At 35.1% G+C, this 26,623-nt stretch overlaps 1 protein-coding gene across 8 annotated transcripts in view; it reads left to right on the forward strand.

The window, feature by feature from the left end:
- Window positions 1–26,623, forward strand: part of NLGN1 (neuroligin 1) — a 679,524-nt gene that overhangs the window by 266,546 nt on the left and 386,355 nt on the right. For all 8 annotated transcript variants that reach the window (XM_053710143.1, XM_053710145.1, XM_053710144.1 and 5 more), the window contains one exon: window positions 10,711–10,863. In XM_053710143.1, coding sequence (XP_053566118.1) covers window positions 10,711–10,863 — 153 coding nt within the window. The remainder of the gene's footprint in view (window positions 1–10,710; window positions 10,864–26,623) is intronic.

The raw sequence follows: 26,623 nt of genomic DNA on the forward strand, positions 1-26,623 counted from the left end.
TTAATGACAGATAAAACATTAGGTCTACCAAGTCTGCCTATGTAGGATAGCCTTACAATTATCCCAGGTATTCTTGTCTTTACCATCTCTTATGGAAGTTTAAGTTAAACCACCCTTTTCTGGGAAGAAGTTCTTCTACAAATTATTCCTGAACCTACTACCATTAAAATAATGGCCATCCATTCTGGTGTTGCACTTTTTGTGAATAAATATTAATTTAGTTGCTAAGTATACTTTAAAGTTCTTATCATATCACCTTTTTCTCTTCTCTTTTCTTAAACTGTACTTTTTTTTAGGTCACTGAGTTTTTCTTTGTAAGCTTTCTTTTTTAAGCCATGTTCCATTTCAATAGCCCTATTTTAAACAGTCCTATATATTTATATCTTCCCAGAAATATGACCTCCAGAGCTGTACACAGTACACAATACAACTAAGCATTTTACTAGCTTACCATTTGCATTACTACATTGCTTACAACATTTAAAATCATCCCAAATAATAATTCCTAAATCCTGTTGCTTATTTGCAACAGTAATACTAGCACATGGTTTATATATTTTATAGTAAATGAAACACATGATAATAAATATATTTCATTAAGTGAGCAGCGTACAGCTGATGTTTTTGATTATTTGACCACAGCCAGTGAGTAAGATTACTGGGAAAGAATCATGTGTTCTGCCAAAATGATCTGCGTATACTCTATACCAGTGGTTCTCAACCAAAGTGACCTCAAGGCCCGGTAAATTTTAGCTGGACATGTCCAGGGCCCGGTAGTTTTATATATATATATATAGTATGCAGCAGGAGCGGGCTGATCAGCCAGGCAAATAGAACCTGGGCCAAGGGACTAACAAGTAGGGGGCCCCACAAATGGCATCTCCATGGCTCCTGGTGCATTTCTTAAGCTGGAGTTTTCAGTTCCCATATCAGTAACTAAGCAGTTAAGTGGGTTTAGTGGGGGTCCTGCTGGGGGTCTGTCGCTGTGAGGGCCATGGAGTGTGAGGTCTGGCCCTGGAGGTTGGGGTCTTTTTCTCTGGCCCTTATTGTTGGGGGTCCTGGCTCTGGAGGTTGATGTGCCTGTTGGGGTTAGGGCATGGAGGCTACCATGTTCATTTGCATACATTTGAATACATTTGGGTCAGTGTGAGACAGTTTTCTTGGGGCCTTGATTGGTCTCAGTCTGCCCCTGGTGTGCAGTGGGGTAAGAGTGTGCAGTGGGGGCATGACAGGTCAGGGCCCACCAGCAGGGCTATCACGGCCCGGTACTGGGCCACGGCCCGGCTGTTGAGAAACCAGGCTCTATACCACATCTATTTCAATGAAGAAGTAGTAGACATGAAAAAGGAATGGAATAAATATCTAATCAAACAGATCTCACTCAAGACACTTTCAATTTGTACTTTATTTTAGTTAAGTGAAATACAACAAATAGTTCAAGTAGGTATCAGGATAAAATGTATATTCTGCAAACAGCAGTTTGGAAGGGAATCATGCATACTGATTATGTATCACACATCTCCCACCTTTTTTGTAAACAACTATTGCAATGAAATGTAACACAAATTTTGAAAGGTTACAAAGGTAAAACAAATAATAATAATGTCACCCTCAAAAGAGTATACGAGCACATCTAGTTATATATAGCAATTTAGGGCCAGATTACAAGTGGAGCGCTATCATTAGGGCTAGGAGCGTAAACAAGATTGCAGTATTCTTTACACTCAAATCTATATTACAAGTGGTGAGCTGTTGAAATTACCATTAATTTGTTTGTGCAAACTCGCGATAATTTAGGCTACTTATATTTTCTATGAGTATTGTTGAGCGGTAATATGCATTTACCTCTCAAACTTTTTATGCTACCTTTTAGGTCACATAAGGAGTTTGTCAGATGGAACAGTTGCACTAAGCTTCACTATCAACACCTAAACCTCCACACACCCACCGCCAAGTAAGCTTCTACACTATTAACCCATAAACCACCAGCCCTCCATATTGCAAAGTCTGCACTATCCTATTAACCCCTAAACTGCCAGCCCCAATGCAAAGTAACCCCCTAACATCTAAATCCCCTAACCTAACAACCCCTAAGTTAACCCAAAAAAGACTAACCCTACCTAAATTTAACATTACAATAATAATAAAAAAATAACATTACAGTAAAAAAACAAACAAAAAAAAAACTACCAATAAACCCCAAGATGGTACTCACCGAAGATGATGGTGGCAGCACTCCATCTTCATCCCAGCAGCGCTCTATCTTAATCCCGGCGGGTCTCAATCTTCATCCTGGTGGCGCTCCTTCGTCTTACCTTCATCCCAGTCACAGCGGCAGTGGTCTTGTGACCTTGAACACAGAGGTCTTCATCATGCAATCACCAGCCGCACATTACATTTTGAATGTGAGGTACCCCGTTTATATGGGGTACCCTTGCATTTCTATTGGTTTATTTTCATGTTCAAATTTAAATTAGCTAATAGAATTAAAGCTTTTTCTATTGGCTAATTTGAATTTGAACATGCAAATCAGCCAATAGGAATGCAAGGATACTCCAATATAAAAGGGGTACCTTGCATTTAACATTCAGTGTGCGGCTGGTGACCGCATGGTCGCATGATGAAGACTATTGCGTCCACCACCGGGATGAAGATAAGAAAATGGAGTGCTGCCAAGTTGAAGATGGAGCGTCCACCAACATCATCTTTGGTGAGTACCATCTTGGGGTTTAATGGTAGTTTTGTTTTGTTTGTTTTGGGTGAGTTTTTTTTTCTGGGCAGAAAAAAGCTAAATGCCCTTTTAAGGGCAATGGCCAGCCAAATGCTATTTTCAGGGCACTTTTTAGAATCTTTTTTTTTAATATAGTTTTTTCTATTCTTGGGGGGAGTAGGGGTGGGGTTGTGAATATAAGAATGTGTTGTTTTATGTTTTATTTCAACAAAAGAGCTGGATTACTTTAGGGCAATGCCCTACAAAAGGTCATTTTAAGGGCTATTTAAAGATTTATTTTTAGAATAGTTTTTTTTTTTTTTTTGAGTAGGTTTTTTATTTTGGGGTATTAGAATAAGCAACTTTTATTTTTGGCAATTTGTTTTGTTATTTTTGTAAGGTTAGTGTTTTTTTGTAATGGTATTATTGTTTTACTGTAATGTTAGGCCATTTTTTAAAAAAAAGTAATAGTAGTTTTTTTTTAAGGTATGGTTTGATTTTTTGGATTTTCAGGTAAGGTTTTTTTTTCTTTCTAAAGGTAGTTAGATTTTTATTTGTAAAGGTATTATTAGCCTATTTTGTGTTACCTTAGGGGTTGTTAGGTTAGAGGGTTTAGATGTTAGGGGGTTATTTTGCGATAGGTGATGGTAGTTTATGAGTTAATAGGGCAGTGCTTCACTTTGCGGTGGGGGGCTGGCGGTTTAGGGGTTATTAGAGTAGGGGTCTTATGGCAATTCGGGTATGCGTGCGAGTAGGGTGGGTTTTTTTGTACTTTTTTGCTCCATTGACTTCAATGAGGCAGTAGGTTATCGCGCAAGTGATAGTGTAAGTTAGCGCTGAATACGTTTTTACTTTTAACTCGTAATACCAGTGCAACCCCACTAATGCAAAAGGTTTACTGTTAGCGCAGTTAGCGCTCTAGCAAAACGAGTCCATTACCGGTTACAGGACCAACAGGTAAGCAACTAACTTTTTTTAAGGTTGCCAATGGAAATTCTTACATCCATTGTATGCTCTTAAAGTTATTAAAATCTAGATTTTTGATATGCTCACACATTTGCCATCAACACATTTGCCATCCATTTTCCAAATGTTCAAATGCTCTGTACACTTTCAAGGTTGTCTCGGAATACCAACCAGATTATGTATAGTGATGAAAAGTGCTGCCATGTTAAGCCTTTCAGTTCCGTGAAATGTAGAGTCTTATTGAACTTTATTACCTAGAATGGGAATCAGCTAACAGGGTCAATTCCTTTTCTATTTGCAACTGCCTCTCCTAAGGCTGCTAACTTGCAGACATATGGATTTTAATGCATCTGGGACAATGTCCCTTTAACTAATCATTAACTCTGAGGAAAAGAAGCCTGTTTCTTAAACAGTTATAGAATTAAACCTGTAGGTAAATGTCCCTTTGAGTGCATTTCAAGTGATTAGGTGCAATTCCATTTTGAGTTCCATAAAGAAGGAAATTATTCAAAGTGATAACCATCACTAAGCAATCAATTATACTGGACCTACTTGATCTTCCTTGCCATGTCACCTCCAAAAGACGCTTCCAGTCAAGATCTCATAACAAGATCTACAGATTAATATAGAAGTTCAACCAAACTCAATACAAAATAAAATTGTGCATTATACTTTGAATAAACAATACATTATTTTCCTTGCACGTGCATACTCTTAACTGGTTTAACAGTAGCACCAACATTTCATTACTGTTCTCAGTGGGTACTCTGTAATTCTATGTAATTTTAATTAAGGAAGAGTTCTGAAACAATCTCCCTCTGTGTTACCTCCAAGCATACAATTAGCGGTGTACAATTCTGCTGTGAACACACAGCTAATGATTTCAGATTAACAATTTTATCTTTTAATTCCAAAATCATATTAATATCACATGCATTAATGCTAATATTCTACCAGTGAATGTGAGTAATACGTTTATTATATGTATTTTTTTTTTTTAATTTTCCACCCAACAAAAATATGTGGCATTTAAATTTGTTTGAGTTTTAAAAAAAATACTTGTAAAAAAATAACATATCACATGTAATACTTATTTTAAATTGTTGTAAACTCTCTTAAAAAACAACTAATATTAACTTTATTTTGACACCAATATATTTCTAAACAGGAGGTTTTATCTGTTACGTGTAACGTAATATAATTAATGACAAAACCAGCTTCAGTTAGATTCTCACTCATCATAAGGATACTGGTGAAACAAATACATAATTAATGAATGTCTCTTTTCATAATAATAATAATAATAATAATAATAATAATAATAATAAAAACAATTATTGCTTAGGCAAAACGTTGCATACTATGACTTTTTTTTTATTTAAGCCTGCATTAATGAATCCCCTAGAAATATCCCCACTATTAAAAACATAAATAACATGTTTAAAAAGACAGTCTACACCAACTTTGTTATTGTTTAAAAAGATAGAAAAATCCCTTTATTACCCATTCCCCAGTTTTGCATAAACAACACTGTTATATTAATATACATTTTACCTCTGTGATTACCTTGTATCTAAGCCTCTGCAGACTGCCCCCTTATTTAAGTACTTTTGACAGACTTGCATTTTAGCCAATCAGTGCTGACTCCTAGGTAACTCCACAGCATGAGAACAATGTTATCTATATGACATAAATTAACTAACACCCACTAGTTGTGAAAAATGTCAAAATGCATCCAGATAAGAGGCAGTCTTCAAGGGATAAGCAATTAGCATATGATCCTACCTAGGTTTAGCTTTCAACTAAGAATACCAAGATAACAAAGCAAAATTGATGATAAAAGTAAATTGGAAAGTTGTTTAAAATTACATGCCCTATCTGAATCATGAAAGTTTATTTTTGACTAGACTGTCCCTTTAAATATACATTCCTGTGTTTAATATAGTAATTGCTGGACGTCATCTTAAACTATACCCCTTGCTACCATAAACATATAAACAGCTAATACATGGTTTGAGTAAAGCCAGGTTTTCAGCATTTATTACAAAACCCTGTTTATGACTAATGAAAAAGTAGTAAACTGCTTATAACAGGTCATGTTAAAAAAAAATCATATTTTGCTATTATGTGAAATTTAAGCTTAAACTTTCATGATTTCGATAGCACATGGAATAAAAAAATACTTATTTTTTAAAATTTACTCTGCTCACTTTCGGCTAGATTACGAGTTTTTGTCAGTAAGGCTTGCGGCTCTAACGCTCCTTTTTTTTCTAACGCTACCTTAAGCCAACGCTGGTATTACAGTTTTTTAAACCTGGCGTTAGCCGCAAAAAGGTGAGCATAGAGCAAAATTTAACTCCACATCTCACCTCAATACCAGCGTTGCTTACGGTAGCGGTGAGCTGGCAAAACGTGCTCGTGCACGATTTCCCCATAAGAAACAATGGGGCTGAGCTGGCTGGAAATAAAACTAACATCTGCAAAAAAGCAGCGTTCAGCTCCTAACGCAGCCCCATTGTTTCCTATGGGAAAATAAAAAATATGTTTGCACCTAACACCCTAACATGAACCCCGAGTCTAAACACCCCTAATCTTTCACTTATTAACCCCTAATCTGCCACCCCGACATCGTCGCCACCTGCATTATACTATTAACCCCTAATCTGCCGCTCCGGACACCGCCGCAACCTACATTATACTTATAAACCCCTAATCTGCTGCCCCCAACATCGCCGACACCTACATTATAGTTATTAACCCTTAATCTGCCCCCAACGTTGCCGCAACTATAGTAAATTTATTAACCCCTAATCTGCCGCCGCCAATGTCGCCGCCACTATAATAAAGTTATTAACCCCTAAACCTAAGTCTAACCCTAAACCTACCCCCCAACTTAAATATAATTTAAATAAATATAAATAAAACAACTACAATTAAATAAATTATTCCTATTTAAAACTAAATACTTACCTATAAAATAAACCATAAAATAGCTACAATATAACTAATAGTTACATTGTAGCTAGCTTATGATTTATTTTTATTTTACAGGCAACTTTGTATTTATTTTAACTAGTTACAATAGTTATTAAATAGTTATTAACTAATTAATAACTACCTAGCTAAAATAAGTACAAAATTACCTGTAAAATAAATCATAACCTAAGTTACAATTACACCTAACACTACACTATCATTAAACTAATTACCTAAACTACCTACAATTAAATACAATTAAATTCAATAAACTAAATTACGAAAAAAAAACACCAAATTACAGAAAATAAAAAAAATTACAAGAAGTTTAAAATAATTACACCTAATCTAAGCCCCCTAATAAAATAAAAAAGCCCCCCCCAAAATAATAAAATGCCCTACCCTGTACTAAATTACAAATAGTCTGCCTTTTGCGGGGCATTGCCCCAAAGTAATCAGCTCTTTTACCTGTAAAAAAAGAAATGCAACCCCCCAACATTAAAACCCACCACCCACACACCCAACCTTACTCTAAAACCCACCCAATCCCCCCTTAAAAAAACCTAACACTACCCCATTGAAGATCACCTTACCGGGAGACGTCTTCACCCAGCCGGGCCGAAGTCATCCAAGAAGCCAGACGCAAGTGGTCCTCCATCCGGCAGAAGTCTTCATCCGATCGGGGCAGAAGAGGTCCTCCATCCGGCATCTTCATCCAAGCGGCATCTTCTATCTTCATCCTTCCAGCGCGGAGCGGCTCCATCTTGAAGACATCCAGCGCGGCGCATCCTTCCTGGCCGACGGACTAACGATGATTGAAGGTTCCTTTAAATTACGTCATCCAAGATGACGTCTCTTGAATTCCGATTGGCTGATAGGATTCTATCAGTCAATCGGAATTAAGGTAGAAAAAATCTGATTGGCTGATTCAATCAGCCAATCGGATTGAGTTTGCATTCTATTGGCTGATTCTTTGGTGTGGTTTTAAGACAATGAGCCTGCAATGGCATTGTAAAATGTATATAATGTGAAATAAAGATAAACTATTAAAAAATGCATATACAACACCACCTGCTCAAATTCAAAGCTCTTTTTAATAGTAATGTCACTTTCAAATAAACATTTAAAATGTTACTGTTAGATTGAAGGCCTAATAAATAGTCTACATAAGAAGTATAATTTAGTGAATATAGCGTGTGGGTTTATTCACATTGCTGGCAAACGTCTTGACTCTAGCATGCACAAATCTAGTGTGAAATGCTTTAATCAAGCTGCTACATTGCAGAGTTTCTCCTGTAGGCAGATATAAATTAACATGTTTCCTTTACAAGAAAGCTAAACATTCGACAGTGCTACAAAAACAAATAACAAAAAAGAGCTGAATGGTATAAATGGCACAGTTTTTATAATCTATTGACACAAAAAGTACTGATTTAACAAGTTTGATGCCATATGTTACTTATTGCAGTGTTCTGCAGTGATATGTAAGGCATTTAAAATGCTGCTGGCTAGTGAAATGTACATAACTCTAAAATTTCACCCAGACTAAACTGTTACCTTCAGTTGGCACTACCTAGAGGCAAATGTGTCATGAATACAGTAGACTATTAGAGGACAAAGTTTGTGTGGAGTAAATATAATGCTGATACTATACTTGTTCCTTCACTTGAGCATTAGCAACTTTGAAGGCAGAGCCCTTACATACTAAGGGCTTGCTCACTATCAAATATTTTTTGACTGAGCCACTACATTCCAACACTTATGTTGGGGTCAGTAACAGCTTGTGTGCAAGCAAAATCTTCCAAATGTTGATTAAAAGTAAGAAAAAAAAACCCCCAGCTACATACTGCCAGGAGATAGTTAATTGCAGATGCTTTTACCACCTAAGGGCACCACAAAGCCCATTAACCAGCTGCATCTCATTCCTGTAGTAATTAATTTTGACTTGTCAATAGCCAGCCCATAACCCCTTTTTAATTGTGACACCTCTAAGCTGATGTAAAGCAGCTACCCTTGAAAAAAATAGCATTTTTACATATATAAACCATAATTCATCATATTTATATATCCCATTTATATATCTATTCATATATCCCATTTGCAGGGACACCGTGTTGTAAAATGTTTAAAACATGTAATTTGCGCTTAAGTATATGTCCCATCCTCTTTCTCTGAGATGAAGCAGGACTAAAGATTATTTTGAGATTTTTAGTTCAGAATAGGTGTTAAAGGGACACTGAACCCAAATTTTTTCGTTCGTGATTCAGATAGAGCATGACATTTTAAGCATCTTTCTAATTTACTCCTATTATCACATTTTCTTCATTCTCTTGGTATCTTTATTTGAAATGCAAAAATGTAAGTTTAGATGCCGGCCCATTTTTGGTGAACAACCTGGGTTGTCCTTGTTGATTGGTGGATAAATTCATCCACCAATAAAAAAGTGCTGTCCAGAATTCTGAACCTAAAAAAAAAAGCTTAGATGCCTTCTTTTTCAAATAAAGATAGCAAGAGAACGAAGAAAATTCGATAATAGGAGTACATTAGAAAGTTGCTTAAAATTGCATGCTCTATCTGAATCTCGAAAGAAAAAAGTTGGGTTCAGTGTCCCTTTAATCTGTTTTATGTATATACAATGTGAAAAATAACTATAAATCCGAAAATCTATGTATGATCTAAATTGTATGAAATACACATAATATTAAATCACTTTAAAAAAAGATACATTGACACTTGACTTTTATGAATAGATGAACATGCGCCAATTTTGCCCCCAAACGTGAATTCTCAGTGGAAATCCAAATTATGTTAAAAAATAAATGAACATATATAAAGTTAACTAAGTCAAAATATGATATTTATTGTAACATTAATAAACACAAAAACTTGTTTTAAAGCAATAACATACAAGCAATAAAAATAACTTGGGTCAAATGTCCAATAATGTTCTTTAGAATTGAAGCTTTCTGTGGGTGGGCACCAATTGTATTTCCATTTACCCACTCAGTGACTCACATTCTGGGGCACATCCATCCTATTGATTTAATACATCCTCCAATGTACAGTTCGCCTTAGTCCATGCACCTTTGTCATGGGTTATTAATATATAATTAAGACTTGTCGGGGCAGGCACACTCTTACTATTTAAGTTAATTTAGGCTCTAAAATGTGAAGGATCATTTAGCTTCACTATTGCAATTTTATTTTTTTCATGTTTTGTTTGAAGTTTCACTGATAATGTAGAGATTTGGGGACAATACTGGATCACATCCATCATTTGATAAATGTGGTGTATCAATGTGTCCTTTTTAAAAAATATTCAATATTTTGTGCATTTTCAGACAATATAAATTATATAAAGATTTGGGGATTTATAGTTGTTTCAATGTTTCACTTGTTTTGCTACAGCTAAGGGGTTTCATAGAGCTTATGGTGGGCATAAGGTGGTAGAAACCCCTCTACACAAATTCATAGTATGACTCAAGCAAACAGTCATACTGAAAGGAGCAAAACACTAGGAATTGACAAATAATTTAACTAATTCAATAGAAAAATGAAACATTGTTTTGAATAAATGTTGAATGTAACATTGAAGTAATATATGCAACATTTTAATATAAGCATACAGATGTAGATATTCACTTCAAAATAAGTCTATAAGAATCAATATTCAATGTAATATTTGATAATTGTATGCTAGGCTCTCTGCTTCTCAACATTATTAAGGGTTGTGTCAACAAGGGACATCATCTTTAGATTGTGAAAAAAAAAAATCTCAACATTTTTCAGTCATTTAGATTTAGGCTAGATATTTAAATCTTATATTATCATTCAGACACATAAAAAAACACATAAACACATAAACCATAATGTATTAATAAGAAATTAATATATATATATATATATATATATATATATATATATATAAATAATATAGTATATATTGCCATCTGACATCTGTAACTAAAGAAACATAGAATGCCTTTTTGTAAGCTATCTTTTGAATTCTTGAGTTCTAAAAATGTTTGGAATAAATGTTATCAACATATCTCTTACAGACATCCGAGATAGTGGAGGCCCTAAACCTGTCATGGTGTATATTCATGGAGGATCCTACATGGAAGGAACTGGTAATTTGTTTGATGGAAGTGTCCTGGCAAGCTATGGAAATGTAATTGTCATTACTGTTAACTACCGTCTTGGAGTTCTTGGTAAGAATATGTTGGTATTTGACCATTGTAGTATAATTTTACATTCAAAATGTATTCATCTAAAAGTCAAATGTATTTTTTTTAAGCTCTATAAAATATTTGATTGTGCTAAAATGTTATTTTTTTAATGTAAAATATTTCAAATATATATATATATAAGATAGTCTCTAAATAAATATTAGATGTGGTAATGGGTGCTCTTCCTGATTCACTTAATTTTTTCGTAGTGTAAAATAATTATAAAGATCCAAGCAACTCCCTTTGAGTGTTTATAGCTAGCTAACTGAAATGAAAGACAAATAGCAGTTTATTATACCTTTAATTGAATATGATCTTTCAACATGGTCAGTAGTTTACTATCTGCAAGAAGGTGATTATCAATAGTGGGTACACACAATATAACATTGAGGATTCTTCTTTTGTCTCAGCAAATAATTATATTCTGTCTGTTGTTTAAAGTTCTATCTGCAAAGAAAAAGGTGTTTGTTCAGTAGGATAATTCTCTAGCTATAAACCGTTATACTGGTCAACTAATGCTAGGATGATTATGTTGTCATTCCTTATAAACATGCTTGACTTATCTGTCTGGTTATGTCACAAGCTTTTAAAAAAAATTATACACTCTACTCCATATGGAAAGTAAAAAAAAAAATATGGCTGCTTTCTAAAATAAATGATCTGGGTATATAAGTACATTACATAAAGTAAAGTGATTACAAAACATAAGCTGTCATATAGAGAAAAAGAGAAAAGATTAGGAAAGTAAAGGATAGAGAGTTCTCTGGCTCAGGATAGTAGACGTATATATATGTGTTGTCGCTGAGGGATAGAGTGGAGACATTTCAACCTATGAGAGGGAAAAAGAGATTCAGTGCTAGAAACACAAGAGGATGTACCAAGAGACGCAAAGCGGATACCTAAAAAATATGATGTAGTGCTACAATATATAGAAGGTGATAGTTACTTACTGCACATAATCCATGTAGAATGCTGTTTGTATAGCATGCAGTGCCTGTGCAAAAAAGTATGGACATTATGTAATGTGTTTAAAGTCTAATTACACAATAGGATTTTTGTTGAAGTGAAAAATGTAAAAGTAATATTGTAGGAAGTCATTTGTATGATGGCACTGTTAAATCCTATTTGTTGATTAAACTTTCTTGTTTAAGTGCAACATAACAGTTCCTTTTTATAACAGTTTATGCTAATCAAATATAATCACTGCTCTCCCTGTTGTCTTATTTAAAAGGAAAAAAAAACTTCTACAGAAAGAACAGTATAATAAACATGAGATAAAACATAAGGTTTTAAAATAAATGTTTTTCATTGTCATGCTTCTTACAATTTCAAGTCTTGCTAAATCAGTCACCCTCACAGGAGCATTCATGTGTCAGTCCATATTTTTGCTTCAACATCCATGTTTTGGGAATGCACAGGTTTATTTATATTTTACCTAGAAACAAAGTGGCTCATTAGTTTTGTTATTGTTATTTCTGTTATTTCTCTTTGTTGACAAAAATTATTTGTCAACATTTTAATACCAAGTACCCATCTGCTATCAGCGGAATGTAAAGTCTATACTGATGGAAGGGCATTGAGTTTGTTGCATAGCAACGAAATGTCATCTGTTCCGTAAGGTTTTCTATGAAACAAAGCAATTACCAAAGAAACTGTTTTTTTTTCTATTGGATTTCTCTTTACTTTATCAGTAATTAATGAAGGTCTATGCCGAAGATTCGGTTTTTAATAATGGTTTGTTCCAATATGCATTATTTTTAGGAGACTCATACTCAATGCAGGAAAAAAGCATTATTATAATCTGAAAAATCTGAGCTTCTGTTGGTTTCTTATTGGTAATTACTACAAGATAACAAGGGCAGATTTAAAAAAAAGAAAAAAAGAAAAGAAATGTTAATGGTTTAGAAAAGAAGAAACATGTTTGCAAAAGCTGATGTTTAATGCTTGCAACATTTTTGTAAATGTTCTATGATCTATCTATCTGTCTGCCTGTCTGTCTATTTATATATAATGTATCTATCTATCTATCTATCTATCTATCTATCTATCTATCTATCTATCTATCTATCTGTCTCTGTCTATCTATTTATCATCTATCTATATTTTTATCTATCATCTATCTCTATCTATCTATCTATCTATCTATCTATCTATCTATCTATCTGTCTGATGTCATAATATTTTATAAAGGTCTTTTTTTAGTGGATATGTTCAATTGCATAATCATCAATCATATGGCTGTTTGCATTACAGATTTGGTACCTTGTGGTAGTATAAATAATTATTTGGTTCTATTCTGTTATTTGTGTTAATAATAGTATAATAACATCTATCCATCTTAAATTGCATTTATTTATTGTTATAGAAAAAAACCTAGAGCTATTACTTTTCCATTGCTGTAGAATTTTAATTCTTACTATCAGCTGAATGTTAGTGTAATGCAAATCCATCACTGATTACATTTTTAATTGTAAAACAACATAACAGTTTTTGAGAAATCCAATATTTATTTACTCCAGGGACGCAACAAGAAAAAAAGTGTCTTTTGTGCAAGATTATGGTAGTCAATAAGGTGTGTCCATTTTCTGCTAGATTGAATTTAACAGCATGACACTGCATTAGACAAAGTAAAACCTAGAAATGAATTTGTACAATGCTTTATATGACCTGTAAGGGTATTTGTCAGTCAGTTCTACATTGCTGTATATAGTGAACAACAAAATACAATGGCATCGGAAATTATATGGTGTAAAGCTGAAAGGTCAGAACATTTTTTATCTGCCAGTCTGCTATTAAATGTGGCATATCTGTAGTTTTTAGATACAATTGTGTATTCAGTTTCTTTCTATTTTGGCATGACTTATAAGTGTAATATGTCTTTTGATATAAGGTGTATAGTAATGGTAAAAGGTGGCATACCAGAAATTATGGCACTGTACTGTGACCAGTGCTATCAGACAGACTAGTGCTTACAGAGGCTAGCACACTGATTCCCCGTGTTCCTCGTCAGGTGCAGGATCAAACAAATGTGACCACTCAGATAATAGAAGACGGACAACACCGGAACAGCAAACAAGCTGATAACTTCGTTAATGCTTAAAAGGTAAATGCTTTATTCACAAGCAACGCATTTTTTGACCAGAGACCGTTGTTTCATCAGGAAATTTGAAAAGGCGCCTTCTATCAGCCAATCGGAATTAAGGTAGGAAAATTCTGATTGGCTGATGGAATCAGCCAATCAGAATCAAGTTCAATCCGATTGGCTGATCCGATCAGCCAATTAGATTGAGCTCCCATTCTATTGGCTGATCGGAACAGCCAATAGAATGTGAGCTCAATCTGATTGGCTGATTCCTATCAGCCAATCGGAATTCGAGGGATGCTATCTTGGATGACGTCCCTTAAAGGAACCGTCATTCTTCAGTTGGACGTCGGAGGAAGAAGATTGATCCACGCTGGAGGTCTTCACGGTGGAGCCGTTCCTCATCGGATGAAGATAGAAGATGCCGCTTGGATCAAGATAGTTGCCGGTCTGGATCGCCTCTTCTTCCCGGATAGGATGAAGACTTTGGAGCCTCTTCTGGACCTCTTCAGCCGCAGGATTATGGATCGCCAGCCTCTGCTTGGGTTGGATAAAGATTTCGGAGCCAGGACCGATCGGTGATACCCGGCGAGGTGAAGATAAGGTAGGAAGATCTTCAGGGGCTTAGTGTTAGGTTAATTTAAGGGGGGTTTGGGTTAGATTAGGGGTATGTGGGTGGTGGGTTGTAATGTTGGGGGTGGGGGTATTGTATGTTTTTTTTTACAGGCAAAAGAGCTGAATTCTTTGGGGCATGCCCCACAAAAGGTCCTTTTAAGGGCTGGTAAGGTAAAAGAGCTTTGAACTTTTTAAATTTAGAATAGGGTAGGGCATTTTTTTATTTTGGGGGGCTTTGTTATTTTATTAGGGGGCTTAGAGTAGGTGTAATTAGTTTAAAATTGTTGTAATATTTTTCTAATGTTTGTAAATATTTTTTTATTTTTTGTAACTTAGTTCTTTTTTATTTTTTGTACTTTAGTTAGTTTATTTAATTGTAGTTATTTGTAGGTATTGTATTTAATTAATGTATTGATAGTGTAGTGTTATGTTTAATTGTAGGTAATTGGAGGTATTTTATTTAATTTATTTATTGATAGTGTAGTGTTAGGTTTAATTGTAACTTAGGTTAGTATTTATTTTACAGGTAATTTAGTAATTATTTTAACTAGGTAACTATTAAATAGTTATTAACTATTTAATAGCTATTGTACCTGGTTAAAATAATTACAAAGTTACCTGTTAAATAAATATAAATCCTAAAATAGCTACAATATAATTATAATTTATATTGTAGCTATATTAGGGTTTATTTTACAGGTAAGTATTTAGCTTTAAATAGGAATAATTTATTTAATAATAGTTAATTTATTTAGTTAGATTTAAATTATATTTAAGTTAGGGGGGTGTTAGGGTTAGGGTTAGAATTAGCTTTAGGGGTTAAAAAATGTATTAGAATAGCGGTGAGCTCCAGTCGGCAGATTAGGGGTTAATGCTTGAAGTTAGGTGTCGGCGATGTTAGGAAGGGCAGATTAGGGGTTAATACTCTTTATTATAGGGTTATTGAGGCGGGAGTGAGGCGGATTAGGGGTTAATAACTTTATTATAATAGCGCCGCGGTCCGGTCGGCAGATTAGGGGTTAATAAGTGTAGGCAGGTGGAGGCGACGTTGTGGGGGGCAGATTAGGGGTTAATAAATATAATATAGGGGTCGGCGGTGTTAGGGGCAGCAGATTAGGGGTACATAGGGATAATGTAGTTGGCGGCAGTGTACGGAGCGGAAGATTAGGGGTTAAAAATGTAAATATAGTGGCGGCAATGTGGGGGGACCTCGGTTTAGGCGTACATAGGTAGTTTATGGGTGTTAGTGTACTTTAGAGCACAGTAGTTAAGAGCTTTATGAACCGGCGTTAGCCCAGAAAGCTCTTAACTACTGACTTTTTTCTGCGGCTGGAGTTTTGTCGTTAGATTTCTAAAGCTCACTTTAGCCACGACTCTAAATACCAGCGTTAGAAAGATCCCATTGAAAAGATAGGGTACGCAATTGACGTAAGGGGATCTGCGGTATGGAAAAGTCGCGGCTGTAAAGTGAGCGTTAGACCCTTTAATGACTGGCTCCAAATACCAGAGGGCGGTAAAAACCAGCGTTAGGACCCTCCAACACTGGTTTTGACGGCTACCGCCCAACTCTAAATCTAGGCCTTAGTGTGTGAGTTGTATTTGAATATTGTGCACAAAAGTCTGCTTGGTCAACTAGTGAGATAGAAGTTAGGGATAATGGAGGCATTAAAGAAATAGATTTAAATACACAAGAAGATATAGAGAGATGTTAAATCATACAGGGAGTGCAGAATTATTAGGCAAATGAGTATTTTGACCACATCATCCTCTTTATGCATGTTGTCTTACTCCAAGCTGTATAGGCTCGAAAGCCTACTACCAATTAAGCATATTAGGTGATGTGCATCTCTGTAATGAGAAGGGGTGTGGTCTAATGACATCAACACCCTATATCAGGTGTGCATAATTATTAGGCAACTTCCTTTCCTTTGGCAAAATGGGTCAAAAGAAGGACTTGACAGGCTCAGAAAAGTAAAAAATAGTGAGATATCTTGCAGAGGGATGCAGCACTCTTAAAATTGCAAAGCTTCTGAAGCGTGATCATCGAATAATCAAGCGTTTCATTCAAAATAGTCAACAGGGTCGCAAGAAGCGTGTGGAACAACCAAGGCGCAAAATAACTGCCCATGAATTGAGAAAAGTCAAGCGTGCAGCTGCCAAGATGCCACTTGCCACCAGTTTGGCCATATTTCAGAGCTGCAACATCACTGGAGTGCCCAAAAGCACAAGGTGTGCAATACTCAGAGACATGGCCAAGGTAAGAAAGGCTGAAAGACGACCACCACTGAACAAGACACACAAGCTGAAACGTCAAGACTGGGCCAAGAAATATCTCAAGACTGATTTTTCTAAGGTTTTATGGACTGATGAAATGAGAGTGAGTCTTGATGGGCCAGATGGATGGGCCCGTGGCTGGATTGGTAAAGGGCAGAGAGCTCCAGTCCGACTCAGACGCCAGCAAGGTGGAGGTGGAGTACTGGTTTGGGCTGGTATCATCAAAGATGAGCTTGTGGGGCCTTTTCGGGTTGAGGATGGAGTCAAGCTCAACTCCCAGTCCTACTGCCAGTTTCTGGAAGACACCTTCTTCAAGCAGTGGTACAGGAAGAAGTCTGCATCCTTCAAGAAAAACATGATTTTCATGCAGGACAATGCTCCATCACACGCGTCCAAGTACTCCACAGCGTGGCTGGCAAGAAAGGGTATAAAAGAAGAAAATCTAATGACATGGCCTCCTTGTTCACCTGATCTGAACCCCATTGAGAAAATGTGGTCCATCATCAAATGTGAGATTTACAAGGAGGGAAAACAGTACACCTCTCTGAACAGTGTCTGGGAGGCTGTGGTTGCTGCTGCACGCAATGTTGATGGTGAACAGATCAAAACACTGACAGAATCCATGGATGGCAGGCTTTTGAGTGTCCTTGCAAAGAAAGGTGGCTATATTGGTCACTGAATTATTTTTGTTTTGTTTTTGAATGTCAGAAATGTATATTTGTGAATGTTGAGATGTTATATTGGTTTCACTGGTAAAAATAAATAATTGAAATGGGTATATATTTGTTTTTTGTTAAGTTGCCTAATAATTATGCACAGTAATAGTCATCTGCACACACAGATATCCCCCTAAAATAGCTATAACTAAAAACAAACTAAAAACTACTTCCAAAACTATTCAGCTTTGATATTAATGAGTTTTTTGGGTTCATTGAGAACATGGTTGTTGTTCAATAATAAAATTAATCCTCAAAAATACAACTTGCCTAATAATTCTGCACTCCCTGTAGAGACAAAATAAAAATGACAAGAGGAGAAAGGGAGACGGGAACAAGAAGCAGATAGGTTAGAGATGGTTTGGTAAAGGATGAAGTAGAGAATAAGTGGCATGCAATTGTTGCATCTAAAAATAGGGCATTTGGAAATATTTTAAAGTTTTGTGTTTTCTGAAAACTGCTGCTCCTTTGCTGAATAATTTTTTTTTTGTTTTTTGTTCTTTTATTCATGCATGTGGTGTCTCTGTCCACCAATAAACCTTTGGGACTTGTCCTTATCATCCAGTGAGATTCTATCACAACTTGTTAGTTTTCTGTTAGTTTCAAATCAAAATATACTTATAAATATTTTTTACATTAGAAAAAAGGTTAAAGTGTTGTGGTAGTACTGTTTTATGTCAATGGGTTTTCTTTTTTTGTCCGTTGAATGTCATTTTAATAGTATTGGGAGGGGATCAGAAGACAAATGGTAATGTAGTGTTGCATCTATTACACTTATATTATTCTGTCTCTGGGCTGTGAACATGGCCATAAGGTTTGTGATGCTGAAAGTGAAGGACAGTGTAAAAAGATTGATGTTCAGTGCCACACTTAACGTCTGTTGCTGATTGGATTTTAAGGTGTTTTGTGTTTACAAGTAGATATGGAAATCTGTAGACTGACAGATAAAATTTATTCTTGCATCAAAAAGTCCCTTGGTGTGTTTTATTGGCAGTTCGGGGTGAGAGTCATTGTGGCTTGTAAGGTGTTGGATAAAGAATGCAAACAAAACAATACTATATATATCTCTATGCCCTTTATTTTCTCTTGAAATGCACGGCTTGAGGTGTCTGTCTTCTGCAGTGATACATTGTAAGTGGAAATTCTGTTTGGATGAGGTTTCTAAATCTCTAAAGAAATAGTAGGACCTGGAGAAAAAATATTGCCAAAAGAGAAAACAAATGTTCATAGAAATCCCTGAATTTCTTATTATGGGGGGAGAAAAAAATAAATAAATAAACATTTCATGCTTGAAAACAAATATTGCTAACTGTTTTATAAGCAGAATATTTACTACTAATATTAGCAAATTTAGGGAAAAAAACATCAGAGGGGGAATGTAACTAGATGTAATGCATGGTTATGTCACTACCAGCTGGAAAATGTCCAGTAGTACTCATTCAAGCACTTTATTAAAGGGACATTGAGTATAAATCACTATGCTATTTTTTTCTCTCCTGTGCTACCAGTTCTCTTCAAAGCCATCCTCCTATTTTAACCATTGCAGGTGATGGTTGGTGAAGCTTCATATTATCATGCTGGGTTCTGCCATCTTTGAGCTTAAGGGGCCAATTTACCAAGCGGTCAACCGGCCCCAATGCTTCTAATTGGCTCGCCGGAATCAGGAATTAAGAAGCAACGGTCTTAAGACCTCTGCTCCTTAACTCATCCGCCAGCTCTGAGGCTGCAGACATCAATCCGTCCGATCGTGTACGATTGACTGCAAATCTGCAGGGGGCGGCATTTCACAAGCAGTTCACCAGAACTGCTTGTGCAATGTTAAATGTCATTACAGTGGATCATGTCTGCCAGACATTGATAAATCGGCCCCTAAGTATTCTTCACTCTGTAACAAAAGCAGTGCACATTCACAGTGATGTTGCCTTGTTTTTTGCTTTTCATGTTAGTGGACAAGGTTTGCTCTCAGGCTTGATCACTTGGCATTTTGGCCAGCAGTTAGCATAATTTCACAAGCTTGTGCAATGCCACAATCTGTATAGTTATATAGACGTAAAAATTCTGTGATGTAGTGAAAGAATAACCAAGTTACAAGATTGCAGCACCCAGTATACATATGTGGAGCTTTGCCAACTAGCACCTGTAAGGGATTAAAACATGAAAATAGCTTTGAAGAGAGTTGCGTCCTGACAGATAGCTCAGCAACCGGACAGATAGCTCAGCATGCTAAGGCGCTGTGGCTGAGCTCTGTAGCAACCCAAGGGTTGCAGGTTCGATCCCCACTCAGCCTTTCATCCTTCCGAGGTCGATAAAATGAGCAGCACCTTGAGACCCTTACGGGTGATTAGCTGCGCTTTAGAAGTACCCAATACATACATACATACGTCTACAGAAGGAAAACAATACTAAGGTGAGTTGTAACCGTTCTATTGCATTTATGCTTTGCAGTTAATATCTGTTTAAAGGAGCCTGGTTACTATGGAAAAAAAACACACAGCATTGCTACTTAATAGGTCAGATACAATTAAATGTAATTGAAGTCTTGATAATAGATTTGCATATTACAATGCACATAAAATTTTGAATGTATTTGACTATAATGGTCTTAGTTTGACTTGGTCTGGTGATCACTACAAACTAAAATGTTAATTAGAATGCTTCAGTAGTTTTTAGGCATTATTAAAGTTTAAAAATAAAAGTGTGTTTTTATCATTTTCTTTATTTAGATTATATGGGATTTTTTTATTTTTTTTTAAATGACTGCAACCTAATTCAACGAGGTGCAAGGGATTGCTGCTAAATGACTTTAGACTGTTTTAAGCAGGTTTATCTGTTTTTAGTTTTTGAAATACAGGTGTTTATATTTAAAACAATGATTCCTAATTTCAAAAAATAAATACATGATAAAACTAAAATTATAGGGCTAGATTACAAGTGGCACACTAACGTTAGCACATTAACAATATTAAAATAATGAGCCTGTGTTTACTTGCATGCATATTACAAGTTGAAAGTAAACACAAACGCATTAGCTCTGCGGAATCTGTTGGCGCTCTACAAATAACCGATAATAATAATTATGAGTGCAAACTAAATTTGTGCTCGGGTTAGCGCAACTGAAATCTAAAGTTACTGAAAACTGAAAAATTTAAGTTACAATAAGTTACAGTAATTAAAGTTACAATCAATACAACATAAATACATTGTAAAAAATACATGTACAATAATATATATATACTGTATATTATCTAATAAAATGATACAATATTATAAGGGTTCAAAGGTATATGGTATATGACAAGGTAAAGGTTTTTTTTTTTTTCATTTTGTTGTAGTTATTCGGATATTTGTTTGGTTAAAAAGAAATGAATATAAAAACTGATGGTCTACCTTGCGCAACAAAAAGAATATTAAGTTGCTGAAGCCACAAAATTAAGTCTGTAAAAAGATTGTTAATCAACAGTAAAGAAATAAATGATTATTCATACATAAAACCTTATATTTAGTTACACTGTTAAAACTGCTATAAACAAATTGATCTGAACATCGATGTAGTATCAATATAAACAATGCATTAGGTTCACACTCATAAAAATTGATATCAAATAAAAAGTCCAAACAGTAAAGTTCATCATATCGCTTCAACAATGTCCGTGAAAGTGAAGCAGTTAGCGTGCAATTAGCAGGAGCTGTAAGTGAAAAGAGACAGCGCTCTTTGAAATGTATGCCAGAAGCGGGAATAAAGATGTACAAGCTTACTTACACCGGAGAAGTTCCCGTATCTGTATGAGCTGTCATCGGTTCCTTTTGTGGTGTGTTTGGGGTATATCCTCTTTCGTGGCCAGTTACTTAAACAGAATTGTGCCTCCTCAGTATGCTTTACACAAAGAATGAATATCCTCTGTTTCTTTCGCCTGTTACCGCTTATCGCTAAAACAAAATGAATATCCACATTTTTTTATGAATTTACATTTGTAACTAAACAAATGCACTGGATACAACTACAGTAGCAGGATTTTTACTCATCATGATATTGTATCTCCTCCTGTGCTTGCTAATTTCTTTAGATCTTTTCTCTTATTGTAACCCAATACAGGCGCAGGTTGTTGAAGTGCTGCATCTTCATATTGGGGGCTGCTATTGCAGAATTTAGATATATTTGCACCAGGCAATAGAGAGGTTTCATATTCACAGCTAAGTCATGTTTCTTGCTTTTTTGAAGGAAGGCTGCACCTTGGACACAACAGAGAGCAGAAGTTGTACATTTTTGCATTTTTGACACAGTATAAAAATTACATAACAAATATAAAAAGCCTCAGGATTAATATAGAGCAATGCAGCCACAGCAAAAACACATATCTCTCTGTATTGTGTGCGTTAAACTGGGGCACAGTCACAGGGTGCGGAAATACTTTAGCTTCAAAATGGCGCCACCCATATAAGGAAAAAAACAATAGTATTGTGAGAAGTAACTATGTTATTGTAGTTGTACCTAGCAGTTTAATGCCCCTTTAAATATTTAATTTCCTGCACAGTAATATTGTGAGCAATAGTCATTATAAATATTATGAAGCCTAAATGGATTATACCACACCCTGGGGCTGATTTAACATGCTCCGTATCGGCCCCAATGTAGCTGTTTTCGTGCGAGCCTTCAGGCTCGCCAGAAACAGCAGTTAAGAAGCAGCGGTCTTAAGACCACTGCTCCTTAACTTGTCCGCTGCCTCCAGGCTGCGGACATTAACCCACCCGATCCTCTACAATCATGCTGATTGGCACCCCCTGCTAGCGGCCGATTGGGCGCAATTCTGCAGGGGGCGGCATTGCACAAGCAGCTCACCAGAACTGCTTGTGCAATGCTAAATGCCAACAGCGTATGCTGTCGGCATTCAGCGATGTCTGTCGGACATGATCCGCTGAGTGGATCATGTTGGACAGACTGTTAATAAATCGGCCCCTATGTATTAAACCCTTATTTAAAAAATAAAAAATAAATCACAAAGCATCAAAAGAGGTGGTCAAATAATAAAATGTTCAAGAGAAATCTCCATGATTGAAATAGCCATAGTTTAGAATAAAGGGATAAGAATGAAAGGGGTTAAATAAAATTTATAAACCAAGCATGATTTTATTTGAAGTATAAGATGAATGAATTTTAAAGCTTGTAAAAACCAGTACATTACATTGATCCCTATTTCTTTTACTGAAATACTATACCATACATATATCAGAGATGTCCTGGATATCCTTAAAAAGGGATAGTAAAGTCCAAATTAAACTTTCAAACTTATAGGGCATGTAATTTTAAACAACTTTATAGTTTACTTTTATCATCAAATTTGCTTTGTTCTCTTGGTATTCTTAGATGAAAGCTAAGCCTAGGTAAACTCATATGCTAATTTCTAAGGCCTTGAAGGCCGCTTTTTATCTGAATGCATTTGACAGTTTTTCACAGCTAGAGGGCATTCGTTCATGTGTTTCATATAAATATGAGGTAAAAAGTATATTTCTATAACAGTGTTGTTTATGCAAAACTGGGGATTGGTAAATATTATCATTATAAATAAATTAACTTTTAAAGGGTCTGCACCAAAACCTTATGTTGTATAAGAGTGTCTTTTGAGACAGAGATCGCTAGCACACATTTAAATCTAAATATATATATTGTGAATGGGTGAAACTCTCTCTCCACTATTTAAGTCATTTTATAAATAATATCATTTATTTATTTTTGGGGATTATCTATCTTTTTAAACAATAACATTTTTGGTGTTTACTATCCCTTTAAATGTCATAATTTTCTCTCATAAAATATGTGTGTAGGTTAAACAAGTTGTAATATATTTTATTACATCTTTTACCTGCTTTACAGTCTAACATTGAATATTGAAAGGCTTGAATCCTGCAGGATTTTGAACTTTTGCACTAAAAATTCTACTTATCGAGTGTTTGATGTAGGAGATCATTTAAATGTTGCCTTTAATTGGTCACAACAAAGGAGATGTGATAATCAATACTAAAGAAACAATGTCCCTAGACTGCAAAATAATGCAAATTTTGCTCTGAAAAGAGAATATTTAAATGCATTTAAAACTTGTTTTTTTGTGTTTAGATGTTGTGCTTGGTTGCTGAAATATATTTATCATGCATAAACATAAAAATCCATTTAAGGCTCTTATAAGGATTAATCATTGTTCTACTTGGATGGCAAGAGATTTAGTCACTAAATCTAATATACCTAAACTTCAGTCAAATATTTTTATGTCATCACAGCCACATTTTTATATTTTAAATAATAGATCTCTCTAATGATTCACCTTACACAATAATATTATTGATAAATGACATGAGATAGTTCAAATGAATAATATTCTTTATCAAAATAGCTAAGCTAGACCTTATTTTGACTAGACAAAAATTAATTGTCTCACTGGCACATAGGGTTTCCACCTCTCCTGTAGAGAAAAAGAAAATACTGGAGATGCTTACTTATAAGCATACATTTGCATAAATGATTAGACAGCATAACTTTAAACTAAAGCTTTTTTATAATTAGACTTCAACACACATAGATGTTTTATCTTGGCAGGGCCTTTATTTCTATATTTAAAGAGACAGTAAATACCAAAAATGTTATTGTTTAAAAAAATATATAGATATTCCCTTTATTTAATATTCCCCAGTTTTGCATAACCAACACTGTTATATTAATATACCTTTTACCTCTGTGATTACCTTTTATCTAAGCCTCTGTAGAATGCCTCCTTATTTCAGATCTTTTGACAGACTTGCATTTCAGGCAATTAGTGTTGACTCTCAAATAACTCCATGGGCAAGGGTACAATGTTATTTATATGGCACACATGAACTAACACCCTCTAGCTGTAAAAACTGTCAAATGCATTCAGCTAAGAGGCGGCCTTCAAGTAGTTAGAAATTAGCATATGAGCCTACCTAGGTTTAGCTTTCAAATAACAATACCAAGAAAACAAAGCAAATTTGATGATAAAAGTAAATTGGAAAGTTGTTTTAAATTATATGCCCTATCTGAATCATAACAGTTTTATTTGGAATTTACTGTCCCTTTCATGTATCTAACTTGACTTGATGCTTAAAAATACCAGTCATGTTGGTAAAATACTGGCTATGTGGGAACAATACTCCTAGATGTTATTGTATTTAGCTTTGTCACATCAAGATGTTATTATGCTGCTTTTTCACTAAAGCTCAATTATGTCTCCATCTGTATTAAATCAGCTACTAAGAATAATATGGGAACTGATGACGCTGTAGAGAAGGATTAGAAAGGGCCATTAGTGAATTTTGTCAATAGAATATATGGATATGTTTGTAAATTAGATTTAGCTTGCTATATTAAGCTACATCAGTTCAAATAAAATTGTAACCTAAACAACATAAATCCATTACATGTTCTTAAAAGGACATAAAACAGTGGTTAGGTGACAGGGAATAGTAACGCCTAATGTTCTTAATAAGACTGAGTATATGAAGAAGAGTAATAACGTTAGTTGCAGGTATCATACAAGTTTTTAAATATTTGTTGTTGATATTTTGAATCTATTCTGGAGAGAAACGAGAGTATAACTGAAATGTTAAATCTGTGCTAGCTTCTAGACTGCCTTATGTCCCAGAATTCCATATGCAGGTGGACAGTCAGGAGGTGTAGTGTGTGCACAAGCAAGCACAGTTGTTTATGGCTATACATGTGCACACTGACAGTGATAGGCTTGTTAGAATGTAAGTGACAGGTGCTCTGTGGCCACTTTGTCAGAGTGCTTATAGAGCCTTGAAAGAACATATGTTACAACCCCCAGTTTCACACATATGCATCAAGTCTCCATAAAGCACCCAAAAGAACCTAGGTTTTAACATGGCAGCACCCTTTACATTATTGGAGGTGGCGGTAAGAAGATAACTTTATACCTTATTTTTCATGCTCATTTAGTTTTCTAGAATTGAGGGACCTCACCATACTGACAAGACCATTTATTTTAGATAGCCAGAGTGTAGATGTTTCTTTAAAACAAAAAATCAGAGTAGCGTTGAATTCCTTAATCTAACATTATATTTTTGAGCGCGACAGTACAAAATCTTGAAAAGCCTATTATTGTCACCACGTTTACTGACATGCTTGTCAGCTTCATTAGCTTATATATATTAAGTGTTTGTTAGTACACACTTGTAATACCTCAAATATTTTACCTTTTCAAAGGAAATATCATTGAATATATTTACTTTATAACTTTGAAATAAAAATGTAGACATCAGAATTTTTCCTGATTTAGTTTGTCACATGTTTTTTTCATCTATATTATTAAAATCAAAGGGAGCAATAATGTTTGCATCTGTTAAATTATGAGAGTTGGCAATAATAGAATTTGTAGTTTGTCATTAAAATAACATTGCTGGGGGAGAAAATAACAACATTTTCAAAGAAACTTGCTGGAATTTTTCCTGCTGCAGCCAGCAGCTGCTTCTGGTGTTCCCAAAGTAATTTAGAATTATCATCACGCTTTGTTTATTTTCAAGGTTAATTTGTTATCTTGTCAAAATATTAAAAGATAGATAACAAATCCTCTGCTTGAATCTTACAAAACAATTGACCTGAACTAAATGGTATGACAAATGAATATGCACAATCCTATTAGTATTATTTAACTTAAAGGGATATGAAACCCAAACAATTTCACTTGTGAGTCATACAGAGCATACTATTTTTAAAAAGTTTCCAATTTACTTCTATTATCAAATTTGTGTCATTCCCATGATATTCTTTGTTAAAGAGATACATAGGTAGGCACCTGGAACACTAAATTACAGGACATAGTGCTGCCATCTAGTGCCCTAGCAAATGGATAACATTCATGCAAACTGCTGCCATATAGTGATTCAGACATGGGCTGGCTCCTAAACATATGACTTTCCAATTTATTTCTATTATCTAATTTGCTTCATTATTTAGATATCCTTTGTTGAAAATCATAGCTAGGTAGGCTCAGCACCTGGGTGCTATTTGCTAATTTGCTAATTGGTGGCT

This window comes from Bombina bombina, chromosome 4, assembly GCF_027579735.1.
Source record: "Bombina bombina isolate aBomBom1 chromosome 4, aBomBom1.pri, whole genome shotgun sequence".
In the NCBI taxonomy this organism is placed as follows: Eukaryota; Metazoa; Chordata; class Amphibia; order Anura; family Bombinatoridae; genus Bombina; species Bombina bombina.